This window comes from Heterocephalus glaber, unplaced genomic scaffold (assembly GCF_053883595.1).
Source record: "Heterocephalus glaber isolate CG9 unplaced genomic scaffold, H.glaber_assembly_v1.0 deba00001481, whole genome shotgun sequence".
In the NCBI taxonomy this organism is placed as follows: Eukaryota; Metazoa; Chordata; class Mammalia; order Rodentia; family Bathyergidae; genus Heterocephalus; species Heterocephalus glaber.
In genome coordinates, this window is record NW_028258317.1 from 58,300,793 (window position 1) to 58,325,276 (window position 24,484).

Genomic DNA, 24,484 nt, shown 5'->3' on the forward strand with positions numbered 1-24,484 from the left:
AATATGAAAAGCACAAAGGTAGCTCCCTTTGGAGAGTGGCAGGCCCTCCTAGTCTCTCTCAAAGTCATCTGACAATCCCTCCCAGTGCTAGTGATCTAAGAACAAACAAGTTGCAATGCTTTTTATGCCATAGCCATAGAAATCACATATTTCCACCACACTTTTCATCAGACATGAACTGCTATAGCCCATGCTCAAGGGAAAGGGATTCAGGCTGTACCAAAGGCAGGGCTACCAAAGTAGTTCTGGACATATTTTTTTTTTTAACACTACATGCCAGAAATTACAAAATGATAATACATCAAAGCAAAAAAAATAAAGAATGTATTACGACGTTTATACATAAAAGTAAAATGATGACAATAGCATGATGGAAGAAGAATTGTACATGAAATGATATAATACTATTTGAAGGTAGACTAGTAAGTTAATCATGTGAGAAAACATGGAGAAAACATTGAAACACTGTATTTATAAAGAAATTTAACTAATAGGCCAATAGTGTCAAAGAAATCAAGAAAATACTGAGTCCAAAGGTGAGAAAAGGAAAAAATGAGAAGACATGTAAATAAGTCTCAAAACCAGATTCCCAGATCACCTACAGCAACCCCAAAGGGAAATGAGATGGAACACTAACCACCTGGACTCCCTGAATTGGCAACAAAAGAGGATCTGGAAAAAATGAAATCAGAAATAATTTCTCAGATAACAGCAGAGATTGTGCTCATATAGTACAAGACATGATTAATAAATCTAGAGAGGAGCTGGGGAACATGATGGAATCCCAACACAGGAAACAAATGGAATCCATAAAACAAACAGATGCAAACAGAATTCCAGGAGATCAAAAACTCCACTGAAAGTCTACACAGCAGAATGAGCCAATGTGAGGACAGAATTTCAGACATAGAAGATAAGATTGCAATTAGTGACCAGGAAAAGAAAAACTGCTGCAAAATTGTAAGGAACCACAAGAAATCAATGCAGCAGCTGCTAGACGATGCAAAGAAGAATAACATAAGACTGAATGGAGTCAATGAAAAAACAGGAGACAGTGCAGATGACATTAAAAAAAACTGTTCACAGAAGTAATGGCAGAAAGCTTCCCAAGCAGGGGAAAAGAACTTGACATACAGCTAAGTGAGGCATATGGGACTCCAAATAGCCTTGAGCAAAAAAAATCTACACAGAGGCATATACTTGTTAAGATTCCAGAAACTCAACAGAAGAAAAAAGTTCTATAAGCAGAGAAAAGAAACACATCACATATAAAGGGAAGCCCATCAGAATCACAGCAGACTTCTCTGTGCAAACCCTCAAGGCAAGAAGAGTTTGGAGTGACCTATTCCAAGTTGTAAAGGAAAACAGCTTCCAACCCAGATTGATGTACCCTGAAAAACTATCTTTCAAAATGGATGGAGAAATAAGAAACTTTCATTAACAAACAGCACCTTAGGAACTTCATGAATACCAAACCAGCACTCCAGAAAATATTAGACAATATCCTAAGAACAGACAATGAGGATCACAACCCCAGGAAGCAAAGCAGAATGAACCCATCGGGCATGTCAGGAAATTAAATGTAAAGGGGGAGAATCCAACAAAAAGAGAAAGTCATGACAATGATAAATCAATACATATCAGTCATAATGATCAATGTTAATGGTCTCAATTCACCAATCAAAAGAAATAGGCAGAATGGGTCAAGAAGCAAGATCCAACAATATGCTGCATACAAGAAACACACCTCATTCAAAAGGACACTCATAGACTGAAAGTTAAAGGGGGAAAACAATACTCCATGTGACGAGAACCCGAAAAAAAGCAGGAGTAGCTATCCTCATTGCAGATCAAGTAGATTTCAAACCAACACTGATTAAGAGAGACAAAGAAGGACACTACATCCTTGTAAAGGGAACAATCCAACAGGAAGAGATAACAATCATAAATATCTGTGCAACAAACACTAGTGCACCCAACTATATAAAGCAAATACTAACGGACATGAAAAGACATATATGCACTAATAAAACTGTAGTGGGGGAACTCAATACCCCACTGTCACAAATAGATAGATCAACTAGACAAAAAATAAGTAATGAAATACTAGAACTCAATCAAACTCTTGAACAAATGAACTTCACAGATGTTTACAGAGTGTTCCTCCCCCCAAAATCAGAATACACATTCTTCTCAGCTGCACACGGGTCCTTCTTCAAAATAGACCACATACTCACTCACAGAACGTGTTTAAGTAAGTGCAAAGGAACTGAAGTTATCCCCTGTATATTAACAGATCATAGTGCAATGGAATTGGAGATCCATAGCAAAAGAAACTGGAAAAATTTCATAAACACATGGAAGTTGAACAACACACTTCTGAATAACCAGTGGGTCACAGAGGAAATTAAAGAAGAAATCAGACAGTTCCTTCAATTAAATGACAATGACAATACAACATATCGGAATCTATGGGACACAATGAAAGCAGTCTTACGAGGGAAATTCATAGCAGTGAATACACATATTAGGAAAACAGAACGAGCCCAATTAAACAACCTGATGCTGAAACTCAAGCTTCTAGAAAAAGAGCAGGACAAACCCAAAGTTCATAAAAGGGAGGAAATTATAAAGATCAGAGCAGAAATCAATGCAATGGAGACTAAGAGAATGATACAAAAAAATCAATAAAGCCAAGAGTTGGTTCTTCAAAAGAATCAACAAAATTGACAAGCCCTTAGCCAACCTTATCAGAAAAAGGAAAGAAAAGGCCCAAATCCATGCAATTAGGAATGAAAAGGGTGAAATTACAACAGACCCAGCAGAAATTCAGAGGATCATCAATACCTACTTCCAGAACCTATACGCCAATAAGATGGACAACACAGAAGAAATGGACAGATTCCTAGATACATATGAATTACCAAAGTTGAATGAAGAAGACCAAAACTTCTAAACAACCCAATATCAACCAGTGAAATTGAAAACGTGATTAAAAATTTACCAACTAACAAAAGCCCAGGTTCTGATGGCTTCACTGCTGAATTCTACAAGACATTTAGAGAGGAACTGCTGCCACTACTGTTTAAACTCTTCAGTGAAATTGAAAGGGAAGCAAACTCCCAAATTCATTCCTGGAGGCAAGCACCACCTTGATCCCCAAAGCAGAGAAAGACCCAACTGAAAAGGAGAACTCTAAGCCAATATCACTAATGAACGTAGATGCAAAAATCCTTAAATAAGATACTGGCAAATAGAATGAAGAAGATCATCAGGAAGATCATACACCCTGACCAAGTGGGATTCATCCCAGGGATGCAGGGATGGTTCAATATATGAAAATCAATCAATGTAATACACTATATCAATAGAGCCAAGGACAAAAACCATATGATTATCTCCATAGATGCAGAAAAAGCATTTGACAAAATCCAACATCCATTTATGATAAAAACCCTTCAAAATATTGGAATAGATGGTCTCTACCTCAAACTGATAGAAGCCATCTATGAAAAACCAACAGCCAATATCATACTAAATGGTCAAATACTGAAATCCTTCACACTAAAATCAGGAACAAGACAAGGAAGTCCACTATCACCACTCTTGTTCAATATAGTTCTGGAAACATTAGCCATGGCAATTAGACAAGAGAAAGAAATAAAAGGAATAAAGATAGGTAATGAAGAAGTCAAATTGTCATTATTTGCAGATGACATGATATTCTATATACAAGACCCCAAGAACTCCACCAAAAGTCTCCCAGACTTAATAACCAAATTCAGTCACGTAGCTGGTTACAAGGTCAACACACAAAAATCAATAGTTTTCCTCTACACCAATGACAGACTCACTGAGAGAGAAATAGGGCAAATAATTCCTTTCACAATAGCATCCAAAAAACTGAACTACCTATGAATCATCCTAATGAAAGAAATCAAAGACCTCTTCTCTGAAAACTATGGCATTCTGAAAAGAGAGATTGAAGATGATATCAGAAAATGGACAGACATCCCCTGCTCCTGGGTAGCAAGGATTAATATAGTGAAAATGGCCATACTTCCAAAACTGCTATATAGATTCAATGCAATTCCAATTGAGATCCCAGCGGCATACTTCAGAGACCTTGAGAAAACAATCCAAAAATTCATTTGGAACAAGAAGAGACCCAGAATAGCAAAAGCAATTCTAGGTAACAGAGACATGGCAGGGGGTATCACAATTCCCAACCTGCAACTATACTACAAAGCTACTGTGATAAAAACAGCATGGTACTGGCAAAGAAACAGACCTGAGGACCAGTGGAACAGATTAGACGATGCAGAAACAACTCCAGACACACTCAGCCATCTCATCTTTGATAAAGGAGCCAAACACCCTCACTGGAAGAAAGATAGCCTTTTTAATAAATAGTCCTGGAAAAATTGGGTTTCAGCCTGTCAAAGATTAAAGCTAGACACAGATCTCTCACCATGCACTAAACTAAAATAAAAATGGATTAAAGATCTAAATATAAAAACAGAAATGCTGAATCAGCTGGAACAGACGTTAGGTAGAACTCTTGAAGACACTGGCATAGGATAAGATTTCATGAACAAAACCCTCAGTTGCCCGTCAACTAGCACAATCAACAAGTGGGATCTCTTCTTATTAAAAAGCTTGTGCACAGCAAGAGAAAACACCATCAGGGTGAAGAGACAACCCACAATGTGGGAAAAAATCCTCACCTGCTGTTCCTCAGACAAAGGCCTACTGTCTCGAATCTATAAAGAACTTAAAAAAACCAGACCTCCCAAATTTAAAGACCCAATCCAAAAATGGGCATCTGAAATGAACAGACATTTCTCAGACAAAGTAGAAATAGCAAATAAACGTATGAAAAAATGTTCAACATCACTGGTCATTCAAGAGATGCAAATGAAAACAATGCTGAGATTCCACCTCACTCCAGAAAGAATGGCTGCTACCATGAAAATCAACCAATAACAAATGCTGGCGGGGCTGTGGGGAAAGAGGAACCCTGCTCCACTGCTGGTGGGAGTGTACAGTGGTGCAACCATTATGGAAATCAGTATGGAGATACCTCAAAGAGCTAGGACTGGAAGTCCCATTTGACCCAGCTATTTCCCTGCTGGATATCTTCCCCAAAGAATTAAAAGAATCATACCAGTGATATATGTGCATCCATACTCATACCAGCACAATTTGCAATAGCTAAAACTTGGAAGCAGCCCAAATGCCCATCAACTGGAGACTGGATCAAGAAAATGTGGTTTTTTAATAAAATGGAGTATTACTCAGCCATAAAAAATGAGAAATTGAGACATTTATAGCTAAATGGATGCACATTGAGCTGATACTCTTAAGTGAAATAAATAGGACACACGTGTAAATACCAAATAGTTTCTCTAGTGTGAGAAACTGAAAGTGTAAATAAGGACTAAAAGGTGTAATAATGTGAAATAGGAAGAAAAGGGGCAAAGGGGAAGGGGAAGTGGGAGAGGTAGGCGAAAGGAAAGAAGGGAATGGAATTAATATGAGAAAATGTAACAATGGAAACAAAGTCTTTGTAAACAGAGAGGGATGGAGGGGGTGAAGGGAAGGCAGGGGAAGGGGGAAAAATAAGAACCAAAGAGAGACTGTGTAAAGGTGCAAATTTCCAATGATGAATGTCATTATACTGTACACCTAAAATGTACCAATGATTAAAATAAGTAATTGATAATGCAAAATAGGAAGAAAAGGTCCAAATGGGTAGGGAAATTGGGAGGGGTAGGGGAAAGGAAAGAAGGGAAAGGAAAAATTATGAGAAATGGAAAAAAAGGAAACAAAGTCTTTATAAATAGAGAAGAGTGGAGGGGGTGAAGGGAGGGCAGGGAATGGGGAAAAAATAAGAACCAAGATACATCATGTAAAGGTACAAGTTCCCAATGAGAAATGTAAATTTATTATGTACCTAAAATGTATCAATAAAAGAATTTAAGGAGAAAAAAAAAACCCAAAACTAAGATGGCTACAATGTCACTAGGTAATATAAAGTTATGAGCCACTATTTACATGTATATGTGGTATCTGTTGTTGAATGAAACACTGTTATACAGTGCACTACCACATCCTGTTATTCTCTTCCAGGCAGGTAGAGGACGGAATGTCACAAAAACAGAACAGCAAGCTGTGTGCCCCAGCTGAATTGCAGTGTGGCTGAGGTTGCTGAGGCCGGGGCTCCCCAAAACAAAACATCAGTGTTATCAGCAATGAGGACTTTGCTAGTTGATGTGGAAATTCATTTGGTTTAACTTCCAAGTGAGTAAAGAAAAAACCTGACCTAACAATGTACAGCCAAAACTTTGATAGCAGCAAGCCCAGCAGGACTGTCTGGGAATGAGGATGAGGGTGCCAGGTGGCCAGAGCTGGAAGACTACAGGGTGGAACAGTGTCAGGGTGAATGGACAAGAAGCAAGGGGTCCTGGAGACTGGACTCATCTGATGTGGTAGGTGAGGAAGTTACAGCAACGCTGCAGTGCTCAGGCACTGAACTTGGAGACAGGTCAGTGGAGAAGAGCCTGACAGTCCCATTTCCTCCCAGCCACCACCGCTCACTGTCCCTGTGAACTCGTCTCCTCTGCCGCCTGATGTGCCCGGCTCAGGGAAAACGGGTCTCTAGGCAGCTGTGCTGTGCAAAACATCTCCAGCACATATTAAACTACTCCACCCAACTTTCTGCACAAAAGAAGGCACCTTAACTCATCAGGGGTTGGACAGAGCTTGCAATGGGAAAAGGAAATGGAAATTGGTCGGCCCCTTGGGCCAATAGAGCTGAGCTGGCAGGTACTGGAATGGCAGATTAAAACAGGAAGCCAAAATAAAACAGTCAAGGCTTTAATGACTTGCTGACATAGGGCAGGGAGAGGCTAAACCAGACAAAGCACCAACTCTCCTCTTCTGTTTTCCCCCATGGAACTGTTCACTAGGCCAGGCGGTCACCACAGACAGGCCGTCTTCTCACTGGTCTGGGAGCTCTGAAAAGGCTCCTGTATGCTTAGGGATGGGGTAAGGAAGGGCTAGGAGTGGAAAGAGGACCAAACCAGAGGGGAAAGAGTCTTCAAGCACCCCACCCCCAAAAGATCTCTTTGGAGGCACCCGAGCAAGGACTCTGGCCAAGCCCCTCACTCAGAGAAGCCTCTGGCTGCCAACAACAGTTCAGGAAAATGAACATACAGGGTCCAAGTGCCTGGAACCTTTTCCTTCTGTTTGCCTTTATAGTTCTTCTATTATTCAACAACATTAAAGACCAAGATTAATCTTTTTCTTTGGAGGATTCCAACTTCATTACACTGAACTTGAATGAAACAAAGTGAACGTAACTGGAAAAAACCCTGGCATACTGGAAGGTCAAATACTCATTTGTAGAAGCATATAAAAACAGGTGAATCCAGGGGTTCACAGGTATATGTGCTCAACAAATTAAAATTCCCGTATCTGTGGTTATCACTAACTTAGTTGGAAACAACCAAGCAACTGGCAGACTTATTTCATAGCAATTGGCAGACTTTAATATCCAAGAAAAATTAAGTCCATCATACATTAAAAATATAGGAAATTTCATGCAGACATGAAGCTTCCAATTCAGCCTTTATGGCAGCTTTTAGAATGAGAATTAGATATAAATACAGTACACTTCATAATTTTATACTGTGATTTATACGGCTTCTCTTTACATATACATATATGTATGTGTGTGTGTGTATATATATATCACCTTGCTCACTTAACATAGCTTAAATCTGCACCACTTTAGAATATGAAAATTTTTTAAAATGCAAGCACAATGACCACTTAGTGAAAAGGAAAACATTTGTGTATAGAGCTAATTTAAGGAAGGAAAAAAAAAAACTTCAATGTTACACATTTTAGTAGCTAGAACTAAACTTAAGAAATACAAAATTAAATCTTCCAGTGACACTTCTACTACTCATTGCTAACACATTTTCAAGTTAGATTAACTGAAAAAGCTATAAGAAAAAGTGGTGCAAATTTGTATAAGAACATTTAAAAAATAATACTAACAATAGGTTAAAAACAAATGAAATAACTGATTTTAGAGTTAACTAAAATATATGCTGTAATTTAGAAACAGAAGTAACATCATTAGGTAATTTTAGGTAATAAAACCAACTTACCAGTGTCAGTTTTTGCCTTTGTGAGAAAAACAAAGATCATTTGTTTTGATACAAGTTGTAAAAAAGTAAATATTAGCCAGTGAATAAAAAGCATTTCTAAATTACTCAAACATAGCATGCATTCCTTGCCATTTAATGGACTTAAAAAAAAATTATGCTCCTTTACGTTTTTTGGTACCAGGGATCTAACTTGGGACCTTGTGCTTGCAAGGCAGGCGGCAGAACTGAGCTAAATCCCCAGCCCTACTTTTTCTTAATTTTAGGGTTTTTTTTGTCCCCTTGTAATTTATTTCAAGTTCATTCACGTAGGTAATGAGTATTCCCATCAAATGAACATCTGCCAAGTACTGAGGGTCACAAAGCAAGAAATAGTTAAAACACAAAACTTCAGAGACTTCTTCAGTGTGACACTGTAATGAACTCCTTGAACTCTCTACTGCAAAATTGTGGCAAAGATCACCAAAGCTTCCTCACTGTATGTCAAATCTACCCTGTCCCCAAACCCTAAAACTAAATTCCTTCGTAGTGACTTCTATAACCTAATTCACAACAAAAGTCTGAAGTCGGACAGGTTTTCCTGTTAAAACATGGTATTTATGCTACCAGCACATTATTAAGTTCATCTAATCCTGAATTGCAAGAGGTCACTTAAAGTAATCACAATCTTTGAAAGTAAAAGAAGAGTCCTTTCTTTTCTCCAAGAAAAGGTTAAAATATTAGTCATCTCTGCTTTCCAATCTACTGGAAACAGAATAACAAATACTAAAAAAAAAAGGAAAATTCTCTCCAATAAAAATCTGCCTGAGGTAGAAATTTAAAGCAGCATACATACTGTTTAAGCTTCATCTATCAGGGAGCAAAATTGTTAATAATCTGAAATTACATGGATGGTTGCTACTTAAGATACTGAAGACACAGACCATGGCAGTAATTTATCCCTGAAGTTCATATTTAATTTTCCACATTAATACTATTGAGTTTTAATTAGTACATAATTGTTTTAACAAAAAAGAAAGTACTTGCTTTCATAATCCACATAATCAAAGACATTACTGTAAACATCACACTAACAAATTCTGTATTCATTCTAGTTGGAAATCATATATTTTAAATTGCCCATTTTATTCCTATTTTTCCAGTTTTCTAGAACTTTTTAAAAAAAGCCTTTATTCCTTATTTAGAATGCTGAGATTTTATACATTTCAAAATGACCCATGAGTTTGCGTTGATAGTGTTCAGTTTAGTGTGGCCAAAAGACTTAATTTCTCAGTTGCCTGACTGCATTTTAACTGACCTGTGATACAATTAAATTTAATGTATCATTAAAAATGAAATTCTGATGCCTCTCTAAATTCAGCTGAGCTAGAAAAAATAAAATCAACTAATTTGAATGATGAAAGAATACTCATTTTATGTGTACATTGCTTAGGTTCAAAATAAACAAAAGTCCCAATTCCAAAGGGTGAATGTAATAGAAGATCCTTAAAAATAACATGCGCAATGCATATAAAACAAAAAGAAAATCATTATGGAATTCAAGACTATCAGTCATTAATATGGCAGATTTGCAAGAGACAGTTTCACGAAGACACTGGAGTTTTAAGTTTTTTCTATTGAGAGACAATTCTGGGCTTCAATGAAGTTCAAGATATTTCCTCCACTTTTACTTGTGTAGTACAAATCTCCATGGCATAGTATATCTCTGAAAAAAGCAATACATGTTATTAAGAAAATAGACACTATTTCTAAACTTTGTTAGGAATAAGAAGGCACCACTGATTTGAGGTTGTGTCCTGTCGTCTCTGATAGTTGATTTTGAGTTGTTTATTTCAGTATTTGATCTTATTAAACTTTTTTTCCAAGTGATATCACTTAAAATCATTATTGTGGCTTACGGACCACAAACAAGACACATTCATAGTAGTATTTCATCATAGAGAGATCATTCACAGTATACGTTGATAATACAGATTCTTTTTCCACCTGCAATGCAAACAGTAATAATGATGTTGATGATGATGATGATACCCCAATATTGAATACTTATAACTGGTAGGCACTATCTTAACCATATCCATTTTTTACTACTATCCCATAAGACTGGTACTACCAGTAATTCCACTTTACAAAGAACAGGTAATATAAGTTACTCAAGGTCATACCACTAATATGTGGTGAAAATGAGATTCAAAGTCAGGCAGTCTAATTTAGAGCTTGAACTCTAAACTATTGTGATACCTTGTTTCTCTCTATTCTTACAAACAAATCTGTTTGTTTTCATTTTTAAATAAATGAAATGCTTCTAAATAAATGAACTGAAACACAATAGCTAAAGTATCATAAAACCTTGTTTAACACACATGATAAAAGGAAGATCAAAAAATACATAAGAACATACAGAGAACTACTAGTATATAGTATTCTTTTACCTGCCCCTCACCCCATTCTACTTTCTCCAGAGCCTAGTCAGTGAATTTACCAAGGCCATTATAAAGATTAGTAATATGTATTGAAAGCCATTTTCAGCAGGGATTAGTTTTTGCTTTACATACACATGACTTTTATAATTCTGAAAGCTTTATTTATCTTCACTTAATGGATGAGAATATAGGGAAGAAGTAAAACCAATAACAACTGTACCATCTAATTTCGTACTTAAGAGCTTTGGAAGTTGAACTCTGACAGTATTTCATTCCATTCTTACCTCTACCTGGAATCCATATTGCAGGACAACATTTTTTATATCCTCATAGCTCAATTCTATGGATAGTTCATTTGCCAAATTTTCAAAGTGGTACAGCAGAGGACCTATGGTTTAAAGATACTATGAGTAAATTGCTTGAATATAAGCATGCACTAGTAGCTATGTTAGATTGAATTTCAAGTTAAATAAATCGAGGAGTAGATAAGAAAATCATAAAAAGGAGAACCATTACATGGTTCTAAGGACAATTATCCAACACCCAAAACTCTGGCCCAGTAACTAACCCGAGAGATGGGCCTGGTTTCATGGGGAGTGAGTGCCTTTGTGTGTACCTGCCCTGCAGTGTGATCACTCACAGCCTTCCCCGTCCCTCTTCAGTTACTGAAGGAGTAGCTGGATCAGAGCATACTAAGTGCCCAAACTCCAAAGGAATACGGTGATTATACAGTGTACCTCGGATCACAAACTCGATTCTTTCCACGATTCTGGTCACAAACTGAATTGGATAAAAACCAAATCAAATTTCCCCATAAGGTCAACCAATGAATTTGATTCTGTTCTCATCCAAATCAGGTTGTGACCAGAACTGTAGAAAGAATTAAGTTCATGAACCGAGGTAACACTGTAGTTTTGTAAGTAAAGGCAAAACTGCACTTATTACAAATGAGTTTTATGAAAACACAGGACTCAAGCTAGACTAAGAATATGGAAGTACCAAGAAGTTATGGGGAAGGCTTCCTAGAAGAGGTGACACTACAGCTCATGTTTTAAGTGCATCATTAATACACGAGCTCTAACATCTATTAACTCCACTTCATCTGCAGCATGACTTTAATGTGAGATAATATGCAATACAACTGTCATAAATAAGGCTTTAAATAACAGCTATTGACTATTCTCTCATTCCATACCTTCAAAGAATCAGTTCTCATTCAAACCAGCATTTACCAATGTTTCACTCTCTCATATTTTGCTCAATCTATCAGCTTCATTTAAAAGACATTATCAATTAATAGTTATACCTCAGACTAACCTAATCTTCTCTTTACCTTTCACTGGGTTAATTATAAATCCTACATCCAGCTCTCTACATAGCCCCACTCCTCATACAATATGCTAATCATGGGAGATTAAGGTCAAAACTTAGTGTGCACATGTGTGTGGGGGGGTGATATGTACTTGTAATCTCAGCTATTCAGGAGGCTGAGGCAAGAGGATCTTAAATTTGAGGCCAGCCTGGGCAACTTAGTGAGAGCCTCTGATAAAATGGTTTTATTTAAAATACATATCTATACCAGTGATTCTTATACACACAGCCCTATTTTATCTCTACTGAGGTTGTATTCCATCTAGAAAGCTCCATCCCTCCAACTCAATTTAGCCATGCTTTAAAACCTTCCTGCAATCCATCCATGTCTTCAGCCTTTAGCTCATTTAATGCTGTGTTGCATTGCTGATTATTTTTATGTAATCAGCAGCATTTTTTAAATAGGTTACAAGCTGTGTGTTAAGGGGCATGTCTAAGTTTCTTTGGATTCCACACCAAAATGCCTAGCATAGTGCTAACTGTACAGTTTATGCATTTACAATTTTACCATTCAAAGAAACACTTGTGGTGTATATTTTTTAGTTTTTATTATAAATAGTACTTGAACAAATACCTCCACATATTTCAGATTTTCCTTTACAAAGAATTTTTTTTTTTAAACTTGGGATAGAACACTTGGGGCCTCTGCACTGAACTATATCCTCAGCCCCAGTGTTTTGTTTCTGTTATTTGTTTTTTGAGACAGAGTCTCAATAAATTGCTACGTTACACAGCCTGGGCTCAAACATGTGAACCTCCTCCCTCAGACTCCCTGAATGCTGGCATTATAGGTATGTGTCACCATGACCAGCTACAAAGACATTTCTTAAAGGTCGAAGAGAATAAACATTTTAACCGACTTCATTCACACTGCCAGCACACTTTCTGAAAGTTCTAGGTTGGCAATCTTTTATCTGAAATATGTAAGTGTTTGTGGATTTTGGAATATTACATATAGAAGTGAGCCATCTTGGGGAGGAGACCACAGTCTAAACACTACTCTACGAAGCTGTCAAGTCTAAAAATTTAATTTATGTTTCATATATACCTTATACACATATCCTAGAGGTTGTCTTTTGTTTTCAGTGCTAGGGATTGAACCGAAGGCTTGTGCATGGTAGGCAAGCAATCTACCACTAAGATACCCCTCAGCCCCTGAAGGTAATTTTATATATTTTTAGTGAGCATACATTTCAACTGCAATCCACTGCATGAGGTCAGACATGGAACTTTCCATATATACATAATATAATATTGATGCTCTAAAAGGTTTTTTCGGGAGCATTTCATATTTGCAGATTAAAGATGTGCTACCTATTTTAAGTGTTGACTTACAACTGCAATGAGTTCTTATTTTAGCAAGGGGTGGGATATAATGGCTCTGTTATTCTGGAAAGTGGTTAGCAGTGTCTCATAAAATCATAGAAACACTGTATGGGACCTGGCAATTCTAATATCAGCTATAATCCCAAGAAAACTGAAAACCTGTGGCCACATGAAGATTAGCACCCAAGTGTTTATAGCAACTTTATTCATAATCATAATAATCTGCCACAACCTAAATGTCCGTCAACCAGTGCATGGACAAATGAAATATAGCATATGTGGTAGAATATTACTTGGCAAGGATAGGGAATCCACTGGCTCATGCAGCAACATGGATTAATCTCAAAAGCATCATACTAAGCAAAAGAAACCAGAGACAAAAGGTAATATACTGTATGATTCTATGTACAGGACATTCTGGAAAAGGCAAACAAACGAAAATAGTGACTGCCAGGTATCAGAGATAGGAAGAGAGAACTGATGACAGCAGGAAAAGGGGACTTTTAGGGGTGATGAAAATGAAATGATCCTATCTTGACAGTGGCATGGTTACATGATTGTTCAGTTTTCAAAATGCATCAAACTACATTTTTTAAAAAAGAATATTACGTTAATTATAGCTCCCAAAAAATCTGACTTTAAAAAACAAAAATTTTTATTAAACAGAATATTTGCTGATTTGGTAAAGGGAAAATGATAGGCCATCCCTAAATAAAAAGAATTAACATTTCTTTGAGCACTTTTTCGTATTTCCTACTTGCCCATTCTTTAAAAGAACATTTAACAGAAGCTAGCAAATGTCTGGCTGGATAGATATATAAAGATGAATAAAACATGGACACCTTTCTCTAAGAGTTCTTTCTTGTCTCAACACTCATGTCTCTTGATAGGCTTTTAGTAGTCATAACAAAAGGAAAAAAAAACATGTATTTTTCCTCAATAATAAACATAATGTAAGCTAATAATAGAAAGTTGAACATAAAAATAAAACCATAAAAATAAAATTAAAACCATATCTAATCCATTCGCTGATAATCACTTCAAATTTTTATTTTGTTGGTACCAGGGATCGAACTTGGGTCTTTCTGCTTGCGAGGCAGGCGGTGGAACCACTGAGCTAAATCCCCGGCCCCAATCACTTCAAATTTTAAGTATTTCTTCACAGTCTTTCCTTACGTGTAAGTGATACTATATACATTCTTCATTAGGCACTGCGCTGAACTCTCAGGCTATGGAGAAAGCTAGACTGTTATGCAGGTAGCCTGACACCTACAGATTTGCATACTGGAAAGATCACTGGTGACAAGAGGGGCTGCAAGGAAATGACTACAGTAACCCTACACTGGCAAGCAGTGATGAAATTAAGAGTGATTTTGCCCCTCCCAGGGACATCTACCAATGTCTAAAGAAATGTTTCTATGGTCATGTCTAGGAGACCTGGAACCTAGTGAGCAGAAGCCAGTGATGCTGTGAAACAACTTACAATGTATAGAAGAGAACTCTTGCTACTTCCACTGAAAAATCCAGCCCCAAATGTCAGTAGTGCAAAAGTTGAAAAACTAGGACAGAAAGAAATTCAGAAGCTTTTAAGGAGCTTTAAGAGATAAGACTTACCCAAACCTAGTTTAAGAATGGGGGCATCAGAGGAGATATTAATGAAATTAACACTAAAAAACAATACAAAGTATCAATGAATTGAAGAGCTCCTACTTTGAAAGAATAAACAAAATCCACAGACCCTTAGCCAATCTTATCAAAAGAAGGAGAGAAATGACTCACATCAATGCAATTAGGAATGAAAAAAGGTAAAACACAGGTAAGTAACTACAATGAAAAAGGTAACTACTATGAAAAACTACTCTAGCAAACTGAAAAATACAGAAGAAATGGACAGATTTCCAGACACAAATTACCAAAACCAAGCCAAGAATACATAAAAATTATGAATAATCCAAATAATGAGCAATAAAATTGAGGCAATGTTAAAAAAAACAAAACAAAAACCTACCAACTAAGAAAAGCACAGGACCTGTGGATTCACTACTGAATTATACAAGACCTTCACTGAGGTTATAACACCAATACTTCTCAAACTCTTTAATGAAAACTGACAGCGGAGGAGTGCTTCTAAACTCATTCCTGGAAGCCAGCATCACCTCTAATCCCAAAACCAGACAAAGACCCAACTAAAAAAGAAAAACACAGGCCAATCTCCTTAATAAACATAAATGTAAAAATCTTCAATAAGATATTGGCAAATAGAATGCAACAAGACCAAGTAAGTTTCCTCCCACAGATGCAAAGATGGTTCAATACATGCAAATCAATAAATGTAGTACACTACATAAACAGAAGGACAAAAAAGAAATCACATAATCACATCAATACATGTAGAAAAAGCTTGAAAATCCAACATCTAATTTGTGATAAAAATCTTGAAAATACAGAAGAACCTGTACCTCAATATGAGAAAAGCCATTTATGACATATAACCAACATCATAATAAATGGGAAGATGCTGAAGGTATTCCCTCTAAAGTCAGGAACAAGACAGGGACATCCACTGACTGCTGTTTAATGCAGTACTTGAAACATTAGCCAGAGCCATCAGGCAAGAGGAAGAGATAAAAGGAATAAATATAAAAAAGGAAGAAATCAACTTATCAAAATCTACAGATGACATGATGCTCCACATAGAAAGACCAAAATATCCCACTGAAAGAGCCTAGAATTAATAACCAAATAGAGAAATGTAGAATGATACAAAAACATGCAAAAATCACTAACATTACTGTACCCCAATAATGAATGCACTGAGAAATAAATTAGGAAAACAGTATCAGTCTCAGTAGCATCAAGAAAAACTAAATACTTAGGAAACAACCTAACCAAAGAAGTAAAAGACCTCTACAATGAAAACGACAGAATTCTGGAAAAGGAGATCAAAGAGGACATCAGAAAATAGAAAGACATCCCCAGTAACTGGATAGGCAGAACCAATATTGTCAAAATGGCCAAATTCCAAAACTGATACACAGATTTAATGCAATCCCAATCAAAATATCAATAACATTCCTCACAAAACGAGAAAACAATCCTAAAATTCATATGGAGCCAAAAGAGACTCACAATAGCAAAAGCAATCCTGGGCAATAAGAGCAAAGCAGGAGACGTCACAATCCTAAACTTCAAGTTATACTGTAAAGCTATAGTGATAGAAATGGCATGGTACTGTATTAGCAAAGCAACAACAACAAAAAGACACATCGATCAATGGAGCAGAATATAGAAGGCAGAAACAACTCCAGACACACTCACCTGCCTGATCTTTGATAAAGGGGCCAATAACATATGCTGGAGGAAAGAAGCCTCTTTAGCAAATAGTGCTAGGAAAACTGGCTATCCACATGCAGAAGACTGAAGCAGGACCCATTATCTCTCATCATGTTTTAAACTAAAATAAAAATGAATCAAAGATTTAAATATTACAACAGAAACATTTAACCTGCTAGAAGATAGAATAGGTAAAACTCCTGAAGTCACAGGATAGGCAAGGACTTTCTGAACAGAACTCCAATTGTACAAGAAATTAACAGCAAGAGTAACCAAATGGGATTATAACAAATTAAAAAGCTTCTGCATGGCAAAGGAAACAACTAACAGCAAAGTGACAACCTTAAAAGGTGGGAAAAAATTTCACCAGTTACACCTCTAAGAATTAATATCTAGAATAAAGAACTCCAAAAAATTAGACCTCCCAAAATTACACACCCAATCAAACAATGGGCATCTGAAATGAACAGGTACTTCCCAAAAGAAATACAAATGGGCAACAAATACATGACAAAATGGTCAACATCACTGCCCATTAGAGAAATGCAAATTAAAACACTGAGATACCATCTTACTCCAGGAAGAATGGCTATCATCAAGAAATGAAATAATACCCAATGCTGGTGAGGCTTTGGGAAAAAGGGAACCCTTGTATATTGCTGGTGGGAAGGTAAACTAGTACAATCACTCTAGCAATCAGTATGGATATTCCTAAAAAAACTAAAAATGGAAATGCCATTTTACCCAGCTATTCACTTTCTAAGAATCTTCCCAAAAGAGTTAAAGACATCATATTACAGCACTACACACATACCAATGTTTATAGCAGCACAATTCATAATATGTAGCTCAATCTTGGGAGCAGCCTGTATGTCCATCAACTGTGGAATGGATACAGAAAATATAATATCTATATATAATAGAATACTACTCTTCTACAGAGAAAGATAAATTTGAGTTTTGTATAGAAAAATGGATGCAACCTGAAAACATAAAACTAAGTAAAATAAATCAGATACATAAGCTTAAATACTGTATGGTTTCTCTCATATGAGAAATCCAAAGTATAAAGAGCAAAATAAAAGACAGATAAAAGGAAACAGGAAAATAGATGTTTTTGGAGAGGCAGAGGGGAAGGAAACATAAAGAGAATTAAGATGTGTCGTGTGTATGTATCAACTACCCACAGTGAATGTAATCATTATGTGTCACAAACATGAACTGAAAAGTAAGAAGAAAATAGGAGAAGGGATCTGGGGACAAAGGAGGGAGAGGAGGGAATTAAGATACATTAAGTACACATACCTATTCCCTAAGATGAATGTAAACGTGATACACTGCAAACATATCCTAATGAAAAACATTTTAATTCTTACCATAATCTTGTGTTGTGTACACCATAATCATTACTGCTTATGTCAACTTCACTGGATGAAGAAATGCCTAGCTGACTAGCAGAGCACACCTATGTGTGGATGGGTCATGCAGCTGTGACCGTGGGTATTATCTATGGTCCCTGGCCCTTCCCCCTCTGGCTCTCTTCCCCTGCTCTACTTCCTGGCTGCCATGAACTAAAAACAGCTTTACTCTACTACACGGTTCTGCCAAGATGTCTGTGTCCTGAAGCCAGTCAACCAGGGACTGAAACTGAACTAAATTAAACCTTTCTTCCTTTAAGTTATGTGTTGGTTATTGTGTCCCAACAATGGGAAAGATGATTAAAACAGCAACCCAATCTGTGATATGTTGTTATGGCAGCCCAAGCTAACTAACAGAAGGAGAGAGGGGGTTCTCCCAGTTCTTGGGTTGGAAGAATCTAAGTAGATGATGGGGTAGAAAAGGCATGGAGATCATTTTTTCAAGAGGCATAGATTTCGAAGTATCTGTGGTATATCTAAGTAGAAAAAGACATTTGGATCAGATACAGACTGGGAACTGGAAAAGTAGGGTAAGTCATCAGATTGGATAGAAGAAACATGTATAAAGAATGAGTACAGGAAACAAAGAGCAAAATACATGGATTAGATATCTAGAACATACCAACACTTAAAGAAAAATTGATTCTGAGATTTATATTTTAATTTATATGTGCAAAGCATTTTATTTGTAAAGTATTAACCTTCCAAATAACTGTTTTCAAAGTTTTTTTGTGATTCCAATTCTCAAAATTGCTTTGAATTTCCATAGTTAGAAGTCTGGAAGTTCTAAACAACTTACTATTAACCAAGGTGCTCCATGACGTTTGTTGACCATGACAGATCACAGGCCATATTGTAGGATGGCTACCCTTAGCTAAGTGTAGGCCGGTGGAGCAATTTCATTTGTTCAAGGCAGCTCTGATTATTATTACATAACTTAATAAAACAGTAATAAAGCAACAAAACAGGTGTTCAAAAAAGAAGCTGTTTCTATGAAAAGTTAAGTGCTGTTGAAATACACAAAACTTTCCCATAACTCAGTAGTAACCATGACCAAAAACTTCAATCACATAAATACAGGGTCATATTAATGCTAAGCTACAAAATTACAATAACTGTCAGACTATGAGTCTATCTCTGCCACATATAAGCTATAGGACCTGTCTGCTAGTTATGTGACCCAACACTCAGCTTCTTCAACTATTTAACAGTGCCTTTTCAATACATCATAGCTCTGACATTAAAAAATAAAGAGAGTAGACGTCCGTCACTGTGGCATATGCTCTGTAACCCCAGCAACCAGGGAGGACAAGTTTGAGGCCAGCCTGGGTACATTAGCAAGACTCTGCCTCAAAATACAAAGGGCTGGGGATGTAGCTCAATGGTAGAGTGCAAATGGGTTTAATCACCAGTACTGGGGGCAGGGAGTGTGATGGGACCGGACAAACCCTCAGAAATACACCTAGACCTATCCTGAATATTAAGGCCTCATACCACGTGCACATGTTCTTGTACATAGTATGATAACCTTCATCCAACAGCCTCTGTATCTTAGCTCTGTGTCTTTATAAATATAAATTATATCTCTCACTAAAAAAAGATATGTACACTTACCTTAATATTATCATTATTTTATATTCTCTTTATTTTAAAGAGAAGAAAACACAATTTCCTCATACCCTAGACTGAAGGAATCCTGCCATGTTGCATCATTCGCTTCCAGTGTCAAGCAGTAAACTGCCGTGCAAGTTTCTAAGTGAAATGATATTTCTACTCTTTCTTTAAGTCAAGGTAATCAGAAAAGTAACCACACCTCATCTTTTCCCAGTAAATGGATATACTAGTGAGGACTCCAAGGGAGAGTAAAATCTTCCCCCTAAATTCTTTATTACGAAAAAAAGAAAACAGAATGGATTGCCTTCTCCATGGACCGGGCAATAGAAAAGATGAGGGAATAACTACCTAACCACCAGATTAAAAGCTTGTATACTCTGAAATTATGACTCCTGTAGATGGACCTAAATACAAACAGACAATGTTTGGGCTAATATACAGTATAATATATAGTCTAAAGGAACCTGGACTACTAGTGTATAGTCTAAGGGAAACTGCACAGGTTTTAAAATGTACAATGTAATTAGAACTTTCACGAACATGGTGAAGTTACTAAATGTAAAGCAGATATAGGTACTCAAATTAATGTGTAAAATTTTAATAAGTATGGAAGCACTTACCAAGATTTATCCAAATTCCACCTGGCTTGAGTATTTTCCATATTGTATCAATATAATCAATTACATTGTGAGCTGTGTCTATGAAGAAACAGGTGGCAATACAGTCCCAGGTATCTAACCAAGAAAAATCAAATCACTGCATATGTTATTTTGCTTTTTTTCCCCTGAAACTTGACAGTTACCGCTTATAGAGTATTAATATTTTATTTAATTTCAGGGATACAGAAGCTAAACTCATCTGATCGACATTATAATCGAAGTAACCAAATAATCATTTATGGCCGATATTCTAGTTCATAACGTTTTACCAATTTGATAGGTGATTTGAAATCATTAGCAATACCATGTATCCACAGATATCATTACCAAATGATGTATTTTCTTTCTTTCATTCATTCATTCATTCATTCATTCTTTTCTGTGGTGTTAGGGATGGAACCCAGGGCTTGTATCTATGCTAGGCAAATGCTCAATCACTGAGCTCTATCATTTGCCCCTGGCTTTCATTTAAAATCTGTTAAGACACAACTTTAAATTCTGATTTAAACCAGTGCTAATCACCAATTCTTGCAGGCTTTAAAAGGACTGCAAGAATTTGCTGCCAGTTTGAAAAATGAGTAACATCAAAATCCCTAAATATTCATCAAGATTTGACTTAATCGCCAAAGAAAAAGAGGACCAGGGAAGTCAGATGCAGAGAGTGGGTACCCAGCAAAGAACGCCATTACCTCTGGAAGGCGGTGGCCTGGCACAGGGACAGGCAGCAGACTGAAGGTGCACGTCTGTCCAGTGCACAGGGCCCCCATCCTACCAAAGGTTACTGCACCATCCACTCTCAAACCCTGCTCCAGAAGCAAGCAACTTTTACTTGCTTAATATTTTCCATTATTTCACTCCTATTTTGACACCCTGCTTCATAATTTTTATCCAATAATTAACATCTTCCATCTCTTCCTTTCTAACCTCAGGTACAGTTTCAATCTTAGAGTTCAGGGTAAAATAAACAAAGCCTCTGCATGTTGTAAAAAACAGATAACACAGAAACTTCCTTTGTTGTTACTCCCCTGCTGCAAGCTCTCTCTCCAGTGGCCTTCCAGCTCTCTCAAAGTACAAGTCAGAGTCCTTGCTATGGCCTACACGTCTGCCTCACCAACCCTCTGCCCTCTGCTCTCCCCCACCATGCCCAATACTTACCACACCATAGCTCCCCCTGGAGAAGAACAAGTGGTCTCTCCTGCCACCCTCTCTCCTCGTCACTTCCTCTCTCTGCAGCCCTGCACTCTCCTCACCATATCTGAATGTCCTGGCTTTCCACTCTTGAGGTTCTCTGCTGGACTTTTTCTTTCAAAGCTTCTGTTCTTAAAAGGCCTTCCCTGATAACTCTATATACAACAGCAGCCCATCTCAAGTCCCCCTGTGCCTTATTTTATTTTATTTTTTGGTTTTCTGCGGCAGGGTCTGCCTCTGTAGTTCAGGCTGGCCCTGAACTCACTGCGTACCCCAGGCTGGCCCAGAACTCATGGCAATCTTCTTGCCTCAGCCTCCTGAGTGCTGGGATTACAGGCGTGTGCCACCACGCCCAGCTCTGGTCCCTATTTTAGTTTTTCCCCTCTAGAGTATAAGTTGCCTGTGCACAGAAACGTTTACTTACTGTGCTCTTTGGACTGCCTAGAACATACCTAGTGCTTTGTAGGTGTCAATAAACATTTGTTTGATGATTTTGCTGACTACTCAGTATTCTATGTTTCTTGTTCCTTTTACTATCAATATCTCTTCTCTTTTACCATTGCCATATTTCTCTAATGTTTAGGTCAAATATTTTCAACACTTTGCCAAGCTGAAGACCCAGCCTACACAACCTGATTATAATATTCTTACACAATGTAGACCCAACCTATTTTTCTAGCCAAATCTCCCATTAAAGCCCCCATTAAATCTCTTTTCCTGCCAGTCTGGTTGTGCTGCTGTGTGACTACCTCACTCATCATTTGTATCTTTGTACCGCTGCCTGCCTCAAATGCTACTGCTCCCTACCCTTCAGGTCACGGCTTCTCTACAAAGAGCCCCCTTCTCATACTGACTTATCTTCATCTTTCTTGCATTCGTTCTACATACAAACTCTGTTTACATGTTCTTATGCTAACTAACCCAATAAATTCTAAGTTTCTTCATTGTAAATGTAGTTCTTTATAGTTCCTATCACTGCTTTGCACATTGGCTTGAAAATATTCTAAGGTGTTGCTGAAGTATCATCAAAATGAATGACCAAAACATTAACTCATTAAATTTAATACAGCCTTTTTTTTTTGGTACTGGGGATCGAACTCAAGACCTTGTGCCTGCGAGGCAGGCGGTGGAGCCACTGAGCTAAATCCCCAACGAAATTTAAAATAAAAAACTTTCAAAATGCCTGCTATGAACTTACTGCATTCTGAATAAATCTCCTGAAAATCTCCTGCTGTCATAGAAAAGTTAGAACCAGGAGGAAGACTGTGGGGGTCAACATCAGGGAAAAAGATGGGTCGAATCTGATCAGCTGATTTCCGGTTATTGCTAAACTGATGGATCCAGGGATAAAGTTTATATTTATTAATTTCAGAACATCTGAAAAATATGAGTATAAAATTCAATGTTAACTAAGCATTTTACTAATAATATCTACTTAAACCCTAAAATATAATCTGACTAAATGTTTCCATGTATAATTCATTAGAACTTAACAGTGTCAATACCACACCCCACTCAATTATCTGAAAATGTACATATGTAGACGCGCGCAAGCAATCGTGCATTAAAACAGATGTGTGCTATTCATTCAAATTTAGGAAAAAGTATTTTTTGAACTTCCAACTCAAGTAAAAATGGTTCAACTAATTGTTAAAACAGTTTGCTCTACATTTTAATTATCTTGTACAATCCTCTTCTCTTTTCTAACTCCCTAAAACTGATATTGCCATCAAAGACAACAAACACATTTTTAAACAAGGCAGCCATTTGTTTTTCTCTAACACACATCTTCTGATTTTAAAAATGACAAATCTTTCCCACTACCTACCAATAGAGGCCACAAAAGTTCTTAAAGATCTTTCCATCTCAGTCATGTGAGCATATGTGGCCATTTTAAAAGACCTCGCTTAAGAAAAAGTTATAATTGACTGCTAAACGCTTCGTGTAAGAAACAAAAGGGTGAAGAAGTTTAATGGACAATGAGAAAATAGCGCTTCCTGGATCATACTTAGTCTGAAGATTATGTACAGGAAGAATTTCTATTCTATGGAATGGCCAATCAATTTCTAAAAAGTCATTTAACTCATCCTATTTCAACAATCTATTAACTAAGCAATTGGTTAAGGTGGTAATTTCTATAAACATTCTGAATTTAACTATTCATGATCTACACCATAATCACACACTATGCACTTTAAATTCAGACTTGTTCCGAAAATTTGTAAGTGATCTGATTCTGAGAAATTACTATTTCCAGCCCCCCCCCAAAATAAATGAAATACCTGTTGAGTACAAAGTTGGAAGAAAAGAGCATAAAAAAACTCCATTCATTTCCTTGACAAGCATACCCTAGCATAGCTATTTCCCAGGCCAGTCTTCCTAGTCCAGCACCAGGTACCAGAATATTTACTTTAGAAGGATCCCTGAAATGAAATAAGGCAATTATGTCCAACCCCTCACAGGGAAAAAAAAAAAGGAAAGCAAGACAAAATCCACATTAAAAACTAAAGAATTATTCAGTAAGAATAAGTTTATTAGACTCTGACTTCTGTAGACTGAGAAATACTTCTAAATATCAATTTATATAGCATGAAATATAAGGAATTATTATATGTGCTCAGATATCTGGTGGGAATTTTATAACCCAAAAATTATTTTTCAGGAAAAAAGGAGTTATCTTATATCCAAAAACATATGAAATGACTTATGTTCTGGACAACTGTCACCCGAACAACTGTCAAGAAGACAGACTATTCCAAAGTGCCCCAATTGCATATGAAGAATTTAAACAAAATCATTTGAGACAGGCAATCAAAACATAACTTTACTTCTAAATTCTATATGTAATTCAATGACTTTCATAGCAAAAAGCAGATTCACTATATTTACATTTCAATGCATCAGGCACAAATATATTAAAGCAATATATATTTTGGTTTAGAAGGGGGAAGGGATATTTTCATGAGGAAAATAGG

The 24,484-nt window shown here is 36.8% G+C and overlaps 1 protein-coding gene across 2 annotated transcripts in view; it reads right to left on the reverse strand.

Moving 5' to 3' along the window:
* Positions 1–7,527: 7,527 nt before the first annotated feature.
* Positions 7,528–24,484, reverse strand: part of Carnmt1 (carnosine N-methyltransferase 1) — a 41,415-nt gene continuing 24,458 nt past the window's right edge. Inside the window, exons 4-8 of one of the 2 annotated variants that reach the window (XM_004862525.3) lie at positions 23,792–23,932; positions 22,708–22,886; positions 20,283–20,396; positions 10,885–10,988; positions 7,528–10,163 (exon numbers count right to left, since the gene is read on the reverse strand). In XM_004862525.3, the coding sequence (XP_004862582.2) occupies positions 10,062–10,163; positions 10,885–10,988; positions 20,283–20,396; positions 22,708–22,886; positions 23,792–23,932 (640 nt within the window). In that variant the 3' untranslated portion in view covers positions 7,528–10,061. The remainder of the gene's footprint in view (positions 10,164–10,884; positions 10,989–20,282; positions 20,397–22,707; positions 22,887–23,791; positions 23,933–24,484) is intronic. The other variant, XM_021242738.2, reaches the window with a different exon arrangement.